Below are 20,384 nucleotides of genomic sequence, written 5' to 3'. Positions count from 1 at the left end.
CAATTTCCCACTTTGGCATGGATCCCTTCCCCTCCCCCAGCCGCCCCTCAGGGGTGCCAGTCCCGTCCCGCCTCCACTTCTCCCCTTACACTCCCCCCACACCCCACGTCCTACCCGGTCGCTGGGGTTTCCTCCCGTCCCCTTAGGTATCTGTGGTCCCCCACCGGTGCCTGGTAGGTGCCCTAGTTGTGCGGAGACGCGAATTCTGCGTTCTCCTAGTCCGCCATCTCGACGCCGCTCTCTGTAGAATTTTTGATGATGGCTATTCTAACTCGTATGAGGTGATACCTCATTGTATTAGTGATGTTAAGCATCTTTTCATGTGCTTTTGGGCCATCTGTTTGTCTTCTTTGGAGAAATGTCTATTTAGATCTTCTGTCCATTTTTTGATCGGGTTGTTTGTCTTTTTGACATTGAGCTGTATGAGCTGTTTGTATATTTTGGAGATTAATCCCTTGTCGGTCACTTCATTGGCAAATATTTTCTCCCATTCTGTGGGTTGACTTTTCATTTTGTTTATGGTTTCCTTTGCTGTGCAAAAGCTTTTAAGTTTAATTAGTTCCCATTTATTTTTGTTCTTATTTTCATTACTGTAGGAGGTGGACCCAAAAAGATATTGCTGCAACTTATGTCCTAGAATGTTCTGCCTATGTTTTCCTCTTCTGCCTATGTTTTCCTCTAAGAGTTTTATAGTATCTGGTCTTACATTTAGGTCTTTAATCCATTTTGAGTTTTTTGTGTGTGTGTATGCTGCTAAGAGAGTGTTCTAATTTCATTCTTTTACATGTGGCTGTCCAGTTTTCTCAGCAGCACTTACTGAAGAGAGACTGTCTTACCTCCATTGTATATTCTTGCCTTCTTTGTCATAGATTAATTGACCATAGGTGTGTGGGTTTATTTCTGTGCTTACTATCTTGTCCTATTGATGTACATTTCTGTTTTGGTGCCAGTACAATACTGTTTTGATTACTGTAACTTTGTAGTATAGTCTGAAGTCAGGGAGTCGTATTGCTTCAGCTCCGTTTTTCTCTGTCAGGATTGCTTTGGCTATTCGGGGTCTTTTCTGTTTCCATACCCATATTAAAAGTTTTTGTTCTAGTTCTGTGAAAGTTGTCATTGGTAATTTGATAGGGATTGCATTGAATCTCTAGATTGCCTTGGGTAGTATATTCATTTTGACAGTATTCTTTCAATCAAAGCATGTGGTATATCTTTCCATCTGTTTATGTCATGTTCAATTTCTTTCATCAGTGTCTTATAGTTTTCCGTGTACAGGTCTGTTGCCTCCTTAGGTATGTTTGTTCCTAGGTATTTTTTGCTTTTTGATACAATGGTAAATGGCATTGTTTCCTTAATTTCTCTTTCTGATCTCTTATTGTTAGTGTATAGAAATGCAAGAGATTTCTGTGTATTAATTTTCTATCCTGCAACTTTACTGAATTCATTGCTGAGCTCTAGTAGTTTTATGGTAGCATCATTAAGATTTTCTATGTATAGTATCATGTCATCTGCAAACTGACAGTTTTACTTCTTACTTTCCAGTTTGGATTCTTTTATTTCTTTTTCTTCTCTGATTGCCATGGCTAGGACTTCCAAAACTATGTTGAATAGACATGGTGAGAGTGGACATCCTTATCTTGTTCCTGATCTTAGAGGAAATGCTTTCAGCTTTTCATTGTTGAGTATGATGTTTGCTGTGGGTTTGTCATATATGGCCTTTATTATGTTGAGGCAGGTTTCCTCTATGCCCACTTTCTGGAGAGTTTTTATCATAAATGGGTGTTGAATTTTGTCAAAAGCTTTGTCTGCATCTATTGAGATGATCATAAGTTTTTTATTCTTCATTTTGTTAGTGTGGTGTATCACACTGATTGATTTGCATATATTGAAGAATCCTTGCATCCCTGAGATGAATCCCACTTGATCATGGTGTATGATCCTTTTAATGCATTTTTGGATTCGGTTTGCTAGTATTTTGTTGAGGATTTTTGCGGCTATGTTCATCATTGATATTGGCCTGTAATTTTCTTTTTTTGTGGTTTCTTTGTCTGGTTTTGGTATCGTGGTAATAGTGGCCTCGTAGAATGAGCTTGGGAGTGTTCCTTCCTCTTCAATTTTTTGGAAGAGTTTTGGAAGGGTAGGTGTTAACTCTTCTCTAAGTGTTTGATAGAATTCGCCTGTGAAGCCATCTGGTCCTGGACTTTCATTTGTTGGGAGTTTCTAATCACAGTTTCAATTTCAGTACTTGTGATTGGTCTGTTCATATATTCCACTTCTTCCTCGTTCAGTCTTGGAAGGTTGTACCTTTCTAAGAATTTGTCCTTTTCTTCTAGGTTGTCCATTTTATTGGAGTATAGGTACTTGTAGTAGTCTCTTATGATCCTTTGTATTGCTATAGTGTCTGTTGTAACTTCTTTTTCATTTCTAATTTTATTGATTTGCGCCCTCTCCCTCTTTTTCTTGATGGGTCTGGCTAAAGGTTTATCAATCTTGTTTATCTTTTCAAAGAACCTGCTTTTAGTTTCATTGATGTTTTCTATTTTGTCTCGATTTCATTTATTTCTGCTCTGATCTTTATGATTTCTTTCCTTCTACTAATTTTGGGCTTTGTTTGTTCTTTTTTCTCTAGTAGCTTTAGGTGTAAGGTTAGGTTGTTTATTTGAGATTTTTCTTGTTTCCTAAGGTAAGATTGTATTGGTATAAACTTCCCTCTTAGAACAGCTTTTGCTGCATACCATAGGTTTTAGATCATCTGTTTTTCATTTTCATTTGTCTCTAGATATTGTTTGATTTCCTCTTTGATTTCTTCAGTGATCCATTTGTTGTTTAGTAACATATTGTTTAGCCTCCACGGTTTTGTGTTTTTTACAGTTTTATTCTTGTAGTTGATTTCTAATCTCATAGTGTTGTGGTCGGAAAAGATGCTTGATATGATTTCAGTTTTCTTAAATTTACTGAGGCGTGCTTTGTGGCCCAGCATGTGATCTATTCTGGAGAATGTTCCATGTGCACTTGAGAAGAATGTGTATTCTGCTGCTTTCGAATGGAATGCTCCATAATTAAGTCCATCTGGTCTAATGTGTCATTTAAGGCCCGTGTTTGCTTATTGATTTTCTGTCTGGATGATCTGTCCATTGATGTAAGGGGGCTGTTAAAGTCCCCCAGTATTATTGTGTTACTGTCAGTTTCTCCTTTTATGGCTGTTAATATTTGCCTTGTATATTGAGGTGCTCCTATGTTGGATGCATATATATTTACAATTGTTATATCTTCTTGGATTGATCCCTTGATCATTATGAAGTGTCCTCCTTTGTCTCTTGTAACAGTCTTTATTTTAAAGTATATATTGTCTTATATGAATATTGCTATCCCAGATTTCTTTTTTTTTTTTTTTTAATTTATTTATTTATTTATTTATTATTTGGTTGCCCTGGGTCTTATTTGCAGCTCCCGAGCTCCTTAGTTGTGGCACACAAACTCTTAGCTGTGACATGCATGTGGGATCTAGTTCCCTGACCAGGGATCGAACCCAGGCCCCCTGCACCGGGAGTGCAAAGTCTTAACCACTGTGCCACCAGGGAAGCCCCCCAGATTTCTTTTGATTTCCATTTGCATGGAATACCTTTTTCCATCCTTTCACTTTCACTTTGTATGTGTCACTAGATCTGAAGTGGGTCTCTTGTAGACAGCATATATATACGGGTCTTGTTTTTGTATCCATTCAGCCAGTCTGTGTTTTTTAGTTGGAGCATTTAATCTGTTTACATTTAAGATAATTACCGATATGTATGTTCTTATCGCCATTTTGTTAATTGTTTTGGATTTGTTTTGTAGGTCTCTTTTCTTCTCTTCATTTGTGATTGGATGACTATCTTTAGTGTTTGGATTGCTTTTTCTTTTTTGTGTGGGTATCTGTTGTAGATTTTTGGTTTGCAGTTACCATGAGGTTTGATATAGCAGTCTTTATATATACAAGATTGTTTTAAGTTACTGGTCTCTTAATTTCAAATGCATTTCCAATATCCTGCGTTTGTACTGCCCTCACTATTGCTGCTTTTGAGATCATATTTGTGTGTGGATGATTTCCTACCTTTACGGTGTGTTTGCCTTTACTGGTGAGCTTTCCCATCATAATTTTCTTGTTTCTACTTGTAGCCTTTTCTTTTCCACCTAGAGAAGTTCCTTTAGCATTTGTTGTAAAGCTGGTTTGGTGGTGCTGAATTCTCTTAGCTTTTGTTTTTCTGTAAAGCTTTTGATTTCTCCATTGAATCTGAACGAGAGCCTTGCTGAGTATTCTTGGCTGTAGGTTTTTCTCTTTCATCACTTTAATTTATTTATTTATTCATTTATTTTTTTTGGCTGTGTTGGGTCTTTGTTTCTGTGCGAGGGCCTTCTCTAGTTGTGGCAAGCGGGGGCCACTCCTCATCGCGGTGCACGGGCCTCTCACCATCGCGGCCTCTCCTATTGTGGAGCACAGGCTCCAGACGCGCAGGCTCAGCAGTTGTGGCTCACGGGCCCAGTTGTTCCGCGGCATGTGGGATCTTCCCAGACCAGGCCTCGAACCCGCATCCCCTGCATTGGCAGGCAGACTCTCAACCACTGCGCCACCAGGGAAGCCCTCATCACTTTAAATACATCCTGCCACTCCCTTCTGGCCTGCAGAGTTTCTGCTGAAAAATCAGCTGATAACCTTATGGGGATTCCCTTGGATATTATTTGTTGCTTTTCCTTTGTTGATTTTAATATTTTCTCCTTGTCGTTTATTTTTGTCAGTTTGATGAATATGTGTGTCGGCATGTTCCTCCTTGGGTTTATCCTGTATGGGACTCTCTGTGCTTCCTGGACTTGAGTGTTTCCTTTCTCATGTTAGGGAAGTTTTTGGCTATAATCTCTTCAAATATTTTCTCATGCCCTTTCTCTCTCTTTCCTCCTTCTGGGACCCCTATAATGCGAATGTTGATGCATTTAATTTTGTCCCAGAGGTCTCTTAGACCGTCCTCATTTCTTTTCATTCTTTTTTCTTTATTCTGTTCCACGGTAGTGATTTCCACCAATCTGTCTTACAGCTCACTTATTCATTCTTCTGCCTCATTAATTCTGCTATTGATTCCTTCTAGTATATTTTTCATTTCAGTTATTGTATTGTTCATCTCTGTTTGTTCTTTAAATCTTCTTGCTCTTTGTTAAACATTTCTTGTATCTTCTTGGTCTGTGCCTCCATTCTTTTTTCGAGATCTTGGATCACCTTTATTATCATTATTCTGAATTCTTTTTCAGACAGATTGCCTATCTCCGCTTCACTTCGTTGTTCTTCTGGCATTTTATCTTATTCCTTCATGTGGAACATATTTCTCTGCCGTCTCATTTTGTCTAACGTTCTGTGTTTGTGGTCTCCGGTCTGCAGGTTTCAGGATTGTAATTCCTCTTGCTTCTAGTGTATGTCCCCTGGTGGGTGAGGTTGGTCCGGGGGCTTTTGTAGGCTTCCTGGTGTGAGGGACTGATGCCTGCCCACTAGTGGGTAGAGCTAGGTCTTGCCCCTCTGGTGGGCAGGGCCATGTCAAGGGTGTGTTTAGAGGTGGCTGTGGGCTCAGGACGTGACTTTAGGCGTCATGTCTGTTGATGGGTTGGGCTGTGTCCCCCACCCTCGTTGGCTGTCTGGCCTGAGGCGTCCTAGCACTGGAGCCTGCAGGCTGTTGGGTGGGGCCAGGTCTTGGTGCAAAAATGGCGACCTCGGGCTTCCCTGGTGGCGCAGTGGTTAAGAATCCGCCTGCCAATGCAGGGGACACGGGTTCGAGCCCTGGTCTGGGAGGATCCCACATGCCGCGGAGCAACTAGGCCCGTGAGCCACAGTTACTGAGCCTGCGCATCTGGAGCCTGTGCTCCGCAACAAGAGAGGCCGCGATAGTGAGAGACCTGCGGCCTGCGCACCGCGATGAAGAGTGGCCCCCGCTCGCTGCAACTAGAAGAAAAAAGCCCTCGCACAGAAACGAAGACCCAACACAGCCATAAATAAATAAATTAATTAATTAATTAAAAAAAAAAAAATGGCGACCTCCAGGAGAGCTCACACCTATGAATAGTCCCTGAGACCTCCGCCACCAGTGTCCTTCCCCCCACAGTGAGCCACAGCCGATCCCTGCCTCCAGGACCCACAGGTAGATCTGGCCCAGGCTCCTGTGGAGTCACTGCTTTGCCCTGGATCCCAGTGCACGTGAAACCTTGTGTGCGCCCTCCAAGAGTGGAGTCTCTGTTTCCCCCAGTCCTGTGGAGCTCCTGCACTCAAGCCCTGTTGGCCTTCAAAGCCAAATGCTCTAGGGGCTCCTCCCAGGCTGGGGAGCCTGACATGGGGCTCAGAACTCTCACTCCTGTGGGAGAACCTCTGCAATATAATTATTTTCCAGTTTGTGAGTTGCCCACCCGGTGGGTATGGGATTTGATTATATCGTGAAAGTGCCCCTCCTGCCATCTTGTGGCTTCTTCTTTGTCTTTAGGTGTAGAATATCTTTTGGGGTAGGTTGCAGTCTTTGTTATCACTGGTTGTGAGCAGTTAGTTGTGATTTTGGTGTTTTCATGAAAGGAGGTGAGCTCAAGTCCTTCCACTCCACTGTCTTGTCTCTACCTCCAATCTGAAACTAATATAATGTTACATGTCAGTTATATCTCAAAAAAAAGCATGTTCAGTAACCCACTTTACTTCCTACTTTATTTGGCTGTCTCACCTGCCAGACGGTAAGTTCCTGGCCGGCAGGAACGGGCTTCTCTCCTGCGGCCTCTGAGCGCCCTGTGTCCAGCACAGTGCCTGGCACAGAATACATGCTCAGCTGAGGTCTGCTGAACACGCGCATGATTGATACACGAGTTAATGAACTAATTAAATAGCGGCTAATATTTATAGAGTTGTTTCTGGTTAAACAGTAGTTTTTCAGGTAGCACTGCAAAGGCTAACTAATTTCCCCTTAAAATGGTTCATTAAATCTTCAAATGTTCTGTAACCAAAAGCTTGAACTTATGATACAAGCATAATTTCTTGCATGTAAATTTATCAGCACTCATTTAATCGTACAATTGAGTCTCACCTGGTGTGATGGTTAATTTTTATGTGTTAACTTTACTGGAGCAAGGGGTGCCCAGACGTTTGGTCAAACATAATTCTGGGTGTGTGTGTCTGTGAGGGGGGTTGTGAATGAGATTCATGTTTGAATCAGTAGACTGAGTAAAGGGAGTGGCCCTCCCTAATGTGGGTGGGCCTCGTCCAACTGACTGAAGGTCTGAATGGAACAAAAAAGGCTGACTTTCCTGTCACTGAGAGGGAACTCTTCCTGCTCGACTGCCCCTGAGCTGGGACATCAGTTTTTTCTTGCCTTTGGACTAAAACTGAAACATCAGCTCTTCTTAGGTGTCAGACCTGCTGGTTTTCAGACTAAAATCCTACCATCAGTGCTTCTGGTTCTCAGGCCTTCAGATTCAGTCTGGGGCTACATCAGTTCCCCTGCATCTCCAGCTTGCTGACTACAGATCTTGTAGCCTCAGCCTCCATGATCACCTGAACCAGTTCTTTACAATAAACTCGTAACACACACACACACACACAGACACACACACACATGCACACGCACACCCTACTGGTTCTGTTTCTCTAGAGAACCCTGACTAGTACACCTGGCAAAAGGAAATCTAATTTTGTCAGGTTCAGCCATGAAGTATCACAAAGCTTCACATAAAAATAACATTTCTAAAGCTAACATACTGGAGCTGTAACTTGTAGAGGAAATCATACATGATAAAGATAAAATATCTGTGAACATGTCTCTTATTAGCTAGCCAAGTGTTAGACATTGAATTTTATTTTCCTCCTTAAAAGAAAGATTCTTTCATGGTAAATTCACCATATAACAAATGAAACCTCTTGCTGAAATTAAGGGAGAAACAGGTAAGCAAAGGAATAAGCAGAGGTAGTAAGAAGTCAGTATGATTCTCACTTTCAAAGTCATTCCCCTCCCCGACTCCCCCAGAAGTTAGTACCTCTCATGTGTCGGGGCTGCACAGGCTACCATTGCACTATACTGACCAGGCAATCCATTCCAAAAACTGTTTTGCCTGATTTTTTTAACTCTGAAATGGCCATTAAAATTTTTTAATTGCATTAAATACTCATTTGAGTATAAAACAGTGTGCGTCGGGGGTGAGGATTGGTAGAAGCTTCAGAGGAGACTGTTTGGGTTTTCCTGCCGAGCTGCCCGTGGACAGGGTGATTCTCATCCAGAATCCAGGTCAGCATGCTGAACGCAATCAGGAGACCAAGAAGTGTCTCAAAGACTTTTTTAAACCTCCAAGCCAAGAATGCATTGTTTTCCCCCCGTGCACCCAGTATTTATTAAGAACTGACTATGTGTTGGACATTGTAGAGGGTGATTTTAATTCTTTGCCTTCAAATAAACCTGGAATTTATTCCCGTAAGTCAATCAGATGATTTTATCCTAACTCGGTCTATACTGCATTTCTAATCTCAGTATCCAGGACTAGTGGACTTTAAAAACTTGGTGCATAGTCAATATTATTTCATCACATGAACTGAGTTGCTGTTTTTCTTTTAATTTTCAAAATATATATAATATTTTCAGCTTTTATTTCTTTGTAAATACCTAACCTTCAAAGGTTAAAAATCATCACACTTTTGAAATTTTAATCTTACCCTTTGATCTTTGGGGGAAAATATGTTCAAAGTCTATTGCTCACAGAGTTTTCTTTTAATGCTTTGTTTCCTAGAGTCCACTGATAATTTCATGAGATTTGTTCATTTTAGTCACTTTTTGGTACTAAACTATGAACATATTTCACTTTTAAAAACTATTAAATAAAACTTGTATTACATGGCTATTAGGATGATTGTTTCTAAAAGTTCACATAATGCTAAAAAGTAACAAATCAAGGTGCCAAATCCAGATAATTTCAATGAACTGTATTAAAAGGAAATAAAGACAAAAGCCATAGGGCTTCTTCTCTAAGGTTGTATAAAACAAAAACTCGTCTTAGTAAGCAAATGTTCTTAAGTACATTTAAAACAGAAAATGTTAAGTGATCCAATTTGGATCTCTGTTACTTAATTTGCTTTGGAGGAAAGGCGATTTGGTTTTTTGTTGGTTTTCTTTGTTTCTTTTTTCGTACAGTCTTTATGACCACTTGCTCAGCAACCAGGGTCTGCCTGACAAATCAATGCGCCTGTGAGTTGATCGCAGTCATTTAGAGTGCCGAGAGGGAGGGAGGGGTTGGGTCGCACTCCTCTCTCATCTCCCGATGCCTGGCTTGGTGGAATGCTTGTAAGAGATGCCCAATGCAGGCTTCTGCACCAATTAAAAGCCTTGTTACCTTCTGCTATAACAGCTTATACCACCTAGTAAACACATTATGGTGTGTACCAATGATAAACGGGTGAGAGAGAGAGGGGGAAGGGGAAAAAAGAAGAGATAGGAAAGGGCCAGAACTGTAGCCCTTGTTCCTAACTCTTGTCTGGGCTCTCTGCCTGGGCTGGGCCACATGTTCGGCCTCCCAGCGAAGGTAAGACCCCTGGAAAGGCTGTCATTGGTGTATTAGAGAGTTGGGCACACAGGCACAGAGCCTGGGTAGCTGCAAAGCAGGATAAGCAACAACATAGGCCTCTAACAGAGTCAGTGGCCTCGTGTAGACAGTAAGGCGGCAGGAACAAGCCTCCCCCAATGCAGCAGGAACTCTGAAGGAGCTGAAGGTCAACTGTTCCCTGTCTAAACCTGGAAGGGGGGATCCATGAGCCCAGGCAAGTTTCTTCCTCCTTCCTGCAGGCTGCTTGGTTGGTGTCTGACGCTGAGAGAGGACTCCACAGGCAAGTATTTATTATTCAGTCTCATTTATACAGCATTCTCCGTCCAGTTCAAAGAAAACTGCTGCTCACATCCAGAAATATCTCATTCCAGTAGGGTGTGTATAGCATTTGCTTCCCATCAAAGCAAAATCCTCAATACGTGAAATCTGAGACCTTGGCAATTTAACGGATTCCTTATAATTTTTAAATAGCATATATTATTTTAGTGCTTTACCCAGTTGGAAGGTTGCTGAGGGATAAATTGGCAGCATCTCTGTTTTCTTTTGAAAAAACAAATTCGTAAAAATGAAGTGTTCTACATTTATTTTATGTTGTTATTTTGGCAGCTTTCTTTTTATGACCAAATTCTGAGTCTGTTATATTATCTGAATTCTAAAAAGATTTGATTGATTACAGAAAAGTTTATTTAAAAATTGGCTTTGCCATTTTCTTCTCTGGCTAACTCCTGGGTGGTTTTATACAGTACTTACCATTTAAAGGACCTAATTTATTTTTCATGGCCCATTACCAGTATCCAAGATAGCATCCAGTTTCTTAATTCTGAACTCCACCTTGAGTGACTTCCAAACTAAATGAAATGAAAATACCTTGGGCAGTCTTGGTTTACACACGGTGGCAAAATTAACTTGAAGTTACATGGATCCCACACTGGGGATACTTCCGAGCTTCTGCTCTGTGTGTACCCGCCAGAAGCCTTCTCCTCCCTTCACTTTAGGTAAAACAAGATGTTTTGAGCACCTACTCTGAGCAAAACTGTGCTGAAAGTACAAAGGCGGATCAGGCTCAGTGCCCAGTTTGATGGACACGGTTGGAATGGGGTCTTGAACTGTGCTGTCACTGCACACTCTGTCTCTGGGGGCAGAAAGTTCTTGCTCTGGCTGTTTGTTAGGAGACAGAGTTTTATGCTTGTCCAATACATCTATTAAACATTTATCTTCATATCAACATGTCTCCTAATCTTTTAAAGTCAAGACAAATGGGAGTATACAGTTTAAATTACATTGAGGAGTTTTAACCTGGAAAGTGCTGTATATTTCTAATGGGTTATTTTATGGTCTCTGTTTCCACACTTGAGTAAAGATAGTGTTATGTATATAATTTTTGAGTTCACTTTAAAAAAGATTTTTTATTGAAGTATAGTTGATTTACAATGTTGTATTAGTTTCTGTTGTATTATAGCATAGTGATTCAGATATGTGTGTGCGTGTTTATATTCTTTTTCACATTCTTTTCCATTATGGTTTACTGCAAGATATTAAATATAGTTCCCTGTGCTATACAGTGGGACCTTGTTGTTTATCTATTTTACATGTAGTAGTGTGTACCTGCTAATCCCAAACCCCTAATTTATCCCTCCCCACCCCCTTTCCCCTTCGATAATTATAAGTTTGTTTTCTATGTCTGTGAGTCTATTTCTGTTTTGTAAATAAGTTCATTTGTGTCATATTTTAGATTGTACATATAAGTGATATGGTATTTGTCTTTCTCTGTCTGGCTTACTTCACTTAGTATGATCATCTCTAGGTTCATCCATGTTGCTGCAAATGGCATTATTTCATTCCTTTTTATGGCTGAGTAATATTCCATTGTATATATATATATATATACCACATCTTCTTTATCCATTCCTCTGTTGATGGACATTAGGTTGCTTCCATGTCTTGGCTTGTGTAAATAGTGCTGCTGTGAACATTGGGGGTGCATGTATCTTTTCAGATATACATTTTCTCCTGATACGTGCCCAGAAGTGGGATTGCCGGATCGTATGGTAGCTCTATTTTGAGTTTTTTTAAAGAACCTCCATACTGTTTTCCATAGTGGCTGCACCAATTTACATTCCCGCCAATAGTGCAGGAGGGTCCCCTTTTCTTTAAGTTTACTGTGAGTGGGCATCCAGTACGTTCACTTTTTGTGTATGTACATTTCTGTAAGCTTTGAGACGTGCGCAGAGTCGTAGGTGCACCACAGTCCGGACGCAGGACCAACCGCTCCCTCCCACAGAACGCCCCCTCTGCTGCCCGTGGTACTCAGCCCCTCCGCCCCCACTGACCCCTGGCAACCACCTTCTGTTCTCTGCCTCTCTTGTTTTATCTGCAAAAAGTTTGTGTTTATCAGTGGGTTTCAAAACAGGGATGAGTTCACTTAAACAAGCTGTGCTTTGTGTCCTTAGTGTGCCCGGCTGTGCCTAGTCAGGATCTTCTTCTGATGCCTGCAGTTGGAAAGGGTGGAGCCGTGAAATGCTTCCAAGGGCCTTCTGAGTCACAGACTCCTCCTCTTGGCTTATGTGAGGAAATGTCAGCGGTAGGGAGGCTAAGGGCGCTGGGCAGCTGTCCTCGTCCGTTCGGAGCTCTGAGAATGGCTCTCCGAGCAGGGCCGTCTCCCTTACACATGAGTGTTGTCTAACACCCACCCGTGTGCTTGGCAGTGTTTCTCAGAGGAAACGCTGAGTAAAGGTTTTCATCAGGGAATGGATAAATCGGTGGATTTTGTAGGGAGCCACTGTTTGACTTACCATCTAGACATCATTGTTACTGATATTTTTCAATAATTCCATTTTTGCAAAGCCTTATTTCCATTTGGGTCCAATTATCTGGGGAGAAGTCTCCTCACTCCCTACCCTCTTGTAATTACAAAACATGTTCTTTTTAGATGATGTCAAAATGTTCTCCTCCACTAACTCCCAAAGCTTGCTGTCTTGGCCAACTTGATGCAACTCAGCGTCACTGGGATAGAAGAACCCGTGGAGCTTTTAGAATTGAGGTGAAATGGAACAGGGAGCAGAGTAAGGCAGCCTAGAGATGCTGAACCTTGGAGGACCATTTTAACATGAGTGTTTTAATGCTAATACTTAGCTCCAGCCGGGAGGGGTTACAAGAATTATAGGCAAATGTCCAAGTTATCATATTTCCTAAATGTTGGCAGGGTTCTCCCAAAACAGTCCAAGGCAAAAAATCTGACCTTGGGTGACTAGCAAATTTTGTCAACAAATTCGCTCTTTTCCACCCTCCCCACATTGACATGAACCCAAAAGGCAACAGCTGACATGCCAGGGGTCAACTGCTGTGCACCTGTGCTTGCTTGTCTCCTGGGTGGATTCACTGACTTTTAATCTAGTGCCTTGAGTAGTCAATTAGGTTAAATTCCAGTGATTTTTTTTGCATAATATTGATATAAAAATGTCTAGACTCTAGACCAATGCCAAAAACTGGATAATGTGATTCTTTAGTACAATAGGAAAATATCTTTTGCCAGTAGACTATTTACTCACAACCAAATAAGGAAGAATAGAAGAAATTAACTTGATAAATTATAATTAAGTAAATTTTCATTAAAAATATTGCTTCAATTCATTGTGTATTCCATGAGAAATTTTTTGTTAGCCCACATGATCCAGAAAATTCCCAGCTTCCTCCTTGTCATGTATAGATACGTATGTCCTTTGTAGTATTAATATCAGGCCCAAATTTGGAAGCGGGAGAGAACTCATGGCTGACAATAATTCATGAACTAGAGAAACTAGTTTGGAGCCCAATTCATTTTCTTTCCTGTGGACATTCACGGTTAAGGTGGCTATATCAGGTCTGTGAGTCAAATAGAATGTTGGCATTTTTTATCTCAAATGAGGTAAATGAACATAATAACACTTCAGAATTATAAAAATTTACATTTTAAATCTGTTGTGTCCCTCAAATTGATATTCATTTTTACAATTCACAGTGTACAACTCACTACATTTTTATAGTTTTGCATATTCTGTTGTTCTGTCAAATATTACATAGCTGAATGCTAAAATATCATTAGGCCAACCACTTACTTCAGGTACTTGTGAAAGGAACTGAGTTAAGCACTTGTACTCTTACAAGTTTGTGCCAAGTATGTACCAGGCCAGCCTTATTATTTTTGCCACCCTCTGTAAGTGAGTATCTTGTACCAAGCCTCGCCTTGCCTTCTGATTGGAATCTCGGTCTCTCCTGACGCCAACACCGTGTTGGTTCCAAAACTGTACAATGTGTGTTCCAATCCTTATTTTCCCATTTGACTATATCTCCCCAATTGGAAGATGACGGAAAAATATTGGGAACAGTAATGAAAGGACTTGGAGGTTTTCACTCTGCAGACTGAACAGTTGCTTGCTGGGAATTGTTCCCTTGGATTCCCTTCCTGGGATGGAATGTAACATATTCCAGCTGACGCTATTCAGGGCAAGAAAATAGATCATGATTAACTTGATAAATGACTCCGAACCTAGCACTGCAGCTTTGGAATTTTCCCTTCGAGCACATTGCTTAGGACAAGTTTATGTACCGAGTAAAAAGAAATTTGTTCTGTTTGACCGCAAGTATAGTGTTCTGAAGTTCACAAGTTTTTCTCCTTCTCCTCCTCCTGCTTCCTTTCCTCTTCTCTTTTTAACCTGTCTCCCTCCCCACAACCTTTTTTTTTTTTACTTCAGATTGGCCATTTCATCCATAAATGTTCTTTAAACTAACCGGAAGTGGGCCTGGCTCTAAGCTACTGCCAAGTCTCTCCTGTCGTTGGTTTTCCCGTGTGTGTAAAGGAAGGCGTGAGGAAAAGGACACCCCTGTCACACCTGGGAAGACGGAACACTCATCCCATACACAGAGGACAGTGTCAGGACATTGCGTGTACTGCCTGTGTACAAACACCACTGACACCACACACACAACACATACACTACACACACAGCACAAAACACGCACGGACATCACACACACCACACACACAAAACACACACCACACGCACTACACATACAACACAAACCAGACACACACCATACACAAACACAACCTACCACACACAGACCACAAACACATACACCACAGATACACAAACCACAGACACACCCCACACACACACACCCCACACATATACCACACACACACCAAACATGACACACACCACACAAACCAACCACACTCACACCCACCACACAAACCACAGATACACATCCCACACACACACCCCACACCACGGACACCACACAAATTACAGACACATATACCACACACACTACATGCACACCATACAGATGACACACAGATCACACACATACACACACCCCACACAGACTACATGCAACACACACATATACCACACACATACACACAGACCACACACTGGACATACCCCCCCCACACACACACAGACCACACACATACATATACCACGCACACCTATCACATACACCCCTCACATACCACACACACCACACAAATCACAGACACACACCATATACACCACACACACACCACACATACCCATACAACACAGAAACAGCGCATCATGCATACCACACACACATCTACACATAACAACATACAGCACACACACACTGTGTGCTCGATGCACAGTGAGGCCAAATGATACTGAAACATCGGAGTTTGGAGCAGAGAAATGTTTATTGCAGGGCCAGGCAAAGAGATGGGTGGCTTATGCCTTAAAAAGCTGGAACTCCCCAAAGGCTTTTAGCAAAGCCCTTTAAAGGCAAGATGAGGGAGGGGCGTGGTTAGTTGTTGCAAACGTCTTTGTGTTGTTGGATGTAACTGTCTACGTAGGCCAGGTCACAGTCAGGTCCTGATGTTCCTGTTATTCTCTGTTCAGGTCAGGTCAAGGTTAGGTTATCCTGTAGGCTGTCCTGTGTATTTCAGGTTATAGGCAGCATTCTTTTACAAAAGATGCAGAGCCAGCATGACTAAGCACAGGCAACAGAACACAAAGGTTAAATAAGGTTAAAGTAAAAGGAGCAGATCTAATATGGAGTCAGATTTGTTCCTCCATATTACAATTCTTCCCTTTTCTTTGATACTCCTCAACCTTGAGGAGAAGGTGTTGGACAACAAGAGGGGAACAGTGTTTTGGATAGAGAGGTTAATCATAAACTCAGCAGAGGAACTCCGTTTCACAGTGATTTGGTTTCAAACTCCAATCCTGTTTCATCCTTCCCCAATTCTTTCAGGGAATGGGGTGATTACCACTCTGGCTACTTCCTGCTGAAATGGGACGTAGTCCTACCTTGATTTGGGGAATGGACACAGAGCTGGAAATATTCTCAAGTTCCAAGTCCTGGATCTGAGTCTTGTATAATAAAAATCTCATTCCCTGAGGAATTCAGGAGAATAAGCCTGAAAACCAGTCTGGACCTGGCACTTTGGGGGAGACTTGTAGCCAGGTAGCCAGTTGTGTGCTTTTATCTAAGTAGGTTTTAACTTCTGATGTGGTATTAACATATATATAACAGGAGCAATTGACCACTGCACGTATCCTTTTTCTGCTGACATCTAAAACAATTTTATTGTCTAAGAGTTTAATAGTTACAAGAGGAGATCTTGAGGTCATATGGTTGCAGCTGCCATCTGCCAGCAGACACTGCTTTGAGAATGGCTGGTGGCATCCCAAGTAGGACAGAGCTCAGAAAATTCAAGTTTTCAGCAATATAGGAATGTGCCTGAAATCACATGCACAATGGCCACCTAGTTTTACCTTGAACGTCTGAACCACATCTCCAGTTTTCACTTTCAAATGTATTGCACTCCTCCGTGGCCAAGGCAGATGTACAATGCATGTCCAAAAGGCCACAAAACAGGCTGCTTTGGTCAGTATAAGTTTAAGAAATCATGTATCAGCTAGAATGACTTCCCCAGACCTCAAAATATGTACAGATTTCCCATCATCTCCTTTGTTAATTGCAAATTCTTCAACAGACCAAAACATGTCCCTTGATGCCAGGGTGATTTAGCTTCTTGCCCCAGGTCTAGATCATGTCCCTTGGTGCTAGACCTCCTTTATATTTGCCTAGATATTCATGATGGGGGAAAACTGATCAAATATTGTGAACAGGCTCAGAGGTATGTTAATGGGTATACACTTTATAGGCCATACATTTTATTACTTATACCCAATTGCCACACAAGCATTGTACATGTGCTTTTAGCAGTAGACTTAAAGCAGGCAGTGTTCTCCACAAACATGTAAATTAAGTCTGGTCAACTGACTACATAGGCTTTCCCAAACTGCCTGTGGTGGAACTCCTCAGGAGTCTTAGACTGAATTCCCAAAGGCCTCTCAAGGCCAGGAAATCCATGCCAAAGGCCTGCCATCAGATTCTGCCTCGGTGGCATTCTTGGTCCCCAAAATATCAAGATTCCTGTACACGCCAGGAGACAGACAGTCTTTCCCATTCACCTGATAAGGCTGCTCAGAACCCAACGATCTCCAGTTTCTGGAGGGACCAGCCAGAGAGAAAAGAAAAATATTTCAGTTTTACTCAGCAAGGTATAATTTACCAAATTGCTGTAAGTCATGAGTAACTGGAGGGGAAGTGCTTCCCTATATCTGGAAAACACAAATCAAAATCAGTAATTTTCCAGACAAAACCCATAAACATTATAACTGTATTCACCAGTTCACTTAGTAACCAATCCTTCTGTTAACTTTTTATGAAGCCATCAGGATTTCCATTAGGGTTTTTAATTTCTTACCCAGTTCAGCAGTATAATCTGAGGGACTTCGCTGGTGATCCAGTGGTTAAGACTCTGCACTTCCACTGCAGGGGACACGGGTTCAACCCCTGGTTGGGGAATTAATATCGTGACTTAATTTTGCCATGTCGTGCGGCAAAAAAAAAAAAAGGTAGTATAATCTAAAATTTATTAGTCCTTCCTGTGAATCTTCTTGAAGATGAAGCACTTTTGCAAAGCATCAGCTTAACTGTCTATTAAAGACTTAAAAAGGCAAGGTTAAAGATCTGATTACAGTGTGTTAACAAAAAAGCTTAGTCAAGTTGCTGCGATATACAACATTTTAAGATAACCAGAATTATGACCGATAGCATTATACCAGGACATATCTACATTTCAGAAACTTTACATAATTTCTAGAATATCTATATTAATAACATTTATCTGTACTGTATAATCTGAGGAGGCTTATCACCCACTTGACAATGCTTCCCGTGTAATTCAACATACCAAATAATACGAGTTAAATACTTCTCTCTAAGATGCGTCAAGGGCCCTCTAAAGCATCCCAAAGTTAGCTGGAGGTCAAAAGAATTTTAATTAAAATTTGATACTTGGGAAGTTCGTCGAAAAGTTTCAAAACACTTGGTCAAATAAGATCACAAGTCACTGTAAGACAATACTTGTTTCTTAACCAAAGTGAGAAGAGATCTCAGAAGCAAATATAGATCACTTAAAGGCAAGGAAGTTCACATAATCTGTTATCAAAAGCAGCATTCTAAGTAAACTTGTTCCCTTAGTAGAGAGGGACCAAATCTAGTTTTGCACCAGCCTATTTTTAATAACAAAATCCATTTACTTAAGTTTAACCTAATCTCAGCTCAACCATGTGTAAAACTCCAAACATATATCCTACTTTCCTGCTGTATACTGAAATGTTTCCTTTATTATTTTAGTAGCTTTAATTACATATTTAAATTTGAATCCAAAGCTCTAAACAAAAACCCTTAATTTCTAGTGAAAACCAAGAAGCAATCAATTATGAACTGTCCTTTAGCGTTCTGTAGGTTGGCAAACAAACAACAATAATAATTTTTAAAAACATCTTCTTTTTATAGAAAATATCTCAGTGTGGCACCAAACGTAGTCCCAGACACCTTTAGCTTCTATGTTCAGTACTTAATGTTTCAGTACCCTGCCTGGGAATGACCTAGCTATTCAGTAACCCCCCATCATCCCACCCAAACTAGCACAACTCTAAAATTTAAGTTACCAAATATCTGGAGGGACCACCCTTAAGTAGACATTCCCAAATCACAGACATTTCTAAAGAGGTCACCCAAAAGCTCTCATCCTATTTGCATCTAATTTACTTATAAGAATTTCATCATACCAAGCTAATTTTTTTTTCTGTTGACAAACTGTGCAACAGAAACAACATAAACCCATTCACCCTCAGTAAACCCAGGCACAATAAAAGACATGTCTGTACTGACCACACCAACAATTCCCTTCATACTTCCTTGCCAAGAGAATCCCAATACTGTTCAGTTATTAGGCCCATGATTTTCATTGGTCCCTCCTTAGCCCCAGTGGGTGAATGAGGATTAGGGTAAGGCAATCCTGGTGTAATTCCTTTTCTTCTTGGCAATATTTGATTTAGTACAGGTGCAACCTTGCTTAAGAACTGTGAAGGCAAATAAGGGAACTTTTGGGTTTCCTTTGCTCTTGAAAGGGACAGAAGGTTCATACTTTCCTGAATCTGGTCATTGCTGGATGAGGACTGGTGCCGTGGAAGCTGTCTTAAGATCATGAGGGAACAAATCCGAGGACAAAACTGACATGTAAGAATGGCAGAGGAAAATATGGCAAGAACCTGGATCCTTGATGTCACTGATTCACTGACTGAATCTATGCTGGAACCATTAGGAATTAGTCGTAATTGTTTAAGATACTTTTAGTTGTGTTTTCTATTACAAGCATTTAAAAGCATCCTAAGTAAGTAAGTAATGTTAAAGGCATCTCTCACAATTTATACTTATTTTTCGGAAACGCTTACTAGAAATTTCTATTGCTGGTTATAAGATTTATCCTAAATAGTTTGAATTTTCTAAAAGACATGTCTGTATTAGTCAAACCAACAAGCTTAAGCTAGCTTCAATACCAGATATCAATTCCATAGTGAATATTTCCCAGATCATGAGGACCTGAAATTCATTTTGGCCTGTTTTCTAAATAGTAGTAAGTATTTAATTTGTAAGCGTTTACTTTTAAGTCTATTAAATAGAGCTTATTTACAAGTTAACCTCAGCAATACTATCCAAAGACAAAGACACCTAATCATAATGAAACATACATACATCCAGATAGACAAGAGATCTCATAGCCGGCATACTTCTAGAAATGCAAGACAAATGTAAACATACACACAAAGAACAAAATCTAATACCTGCAGAACAAAAAACAAAAGGGTGAAGTCCAACAATTTCCTCAACAAGGATCCTACTTTTTAACAACAAACAACATGCAAATGTAAAGATAAGGAATCATTACCACATGTGTCATGGCAATTCACCTGGCAAATGCAAACCAAAAATAACAGTTGGAATAGGTTGAATTTACTTAGTTACCTTCAAGCTTGCTCCTCAGAATATTTTTGTTCTCTTGGGGTCAGAATTCTGAAAAAGTATTTTATCAAGCCAGCTTTCTCTTAACTGCATATGCAAAAAGAACCAGTTTTGGAATTTTAAGAGAGTTTCATCATCTTAATTAATTTAGTCCAGAGTCTAAAGAATGTAGTGGTGGTGAAGTGTTAAAAAAATATCTTCTCTCTCCTTCTAGGAGCATACTGAAGATCTCCCAGTTTTGCAAAATACATGCTTAGGGGGACTATAAGATGGAACAGAGATCTGATTATCCATACTTAATTATTCATGGCCGGTGTTATCTAATATTAATAAAGCAAACAAATGCAATGCAAAATGGTCTTTCACAATCACAGTTCCCTAGCACCAAAAAGGGAGATACCCATTCACTGCAAAAGGAAAATCCC

General features: G+C 40.6%; 1 protein-coding gene and 1 long non-coding RNA gene across 15 annotated transcripts in view; one reads left to right on the top strand and one right to left on the bottom strand.

The window, feature by feature from the left end:
* LOC130708332 (uncharacterized) overlaps positions 1 to 20,384 on the top strand; it is an 86,552-nt gene that overhangs the window by 46,807 nt on the left and 19,361 nt on the right. The window contains exon 5 of one of the 12 annotated variants that reach the window (XM_057547807.1): positions 9,816 to 9,856. The exons of the other annotated variants lie outside the window; for them this stretch is intronic. Coding sequence (XP_057403790.1) covers positions 9,816 to 9,835 — 20 coding nt within the window. The 3' untranslated portion in view covers positions 9,836 to 9,856. The remainder of the gene's footprint in view (positions 1 to 9,815; positions 9,857 to 20,384) is intronic. 12 annotated transcript variants of the gene reach the window in all.
* Positions 15,256 to 20,384, bottom strand: part of LOC103020370 (uncharacterized) — an 83,589-nt gene continuing 78,460 nt past the window's right edge. For all 3 annotated transcript variants that reach the window (XR_009008555.1, XR_451994.2, XR_009008554.1), the window contains 2 exons: positions 17,354 to 17,442; positions 15,256 to 15,567 (listed from right to left, as the gene is read on the bottom strand). This is a non-coding gene — a long non-coding RNA (uncharacterized LOC103020370). The remainder of the gene's footprint in view (positions 15,568 to 17,353; positions 17,443 to 20,384) is intronic.

The sequence above is a fragment of the Balaenoptera acutorostrata genome, chromosome 6 (genome assembly GCF_949987535.1).
Source record: "Balaenoptera acutorostrata chromosome 6, mBalAcu1.1, whole genome shotgun sequence".
Taxonomy (NCBI): Eukaryota; Metazoa; Chordata; class Mammalia; order Artiodactyla; family Balaenopteridae; genus Balaenoptera; species Balaenoptera acutorostrata.
Note: the sequence above shows the minus strand (reverse complement) of the source record. Positions and strands in the feature narration are given on the sequence as shown.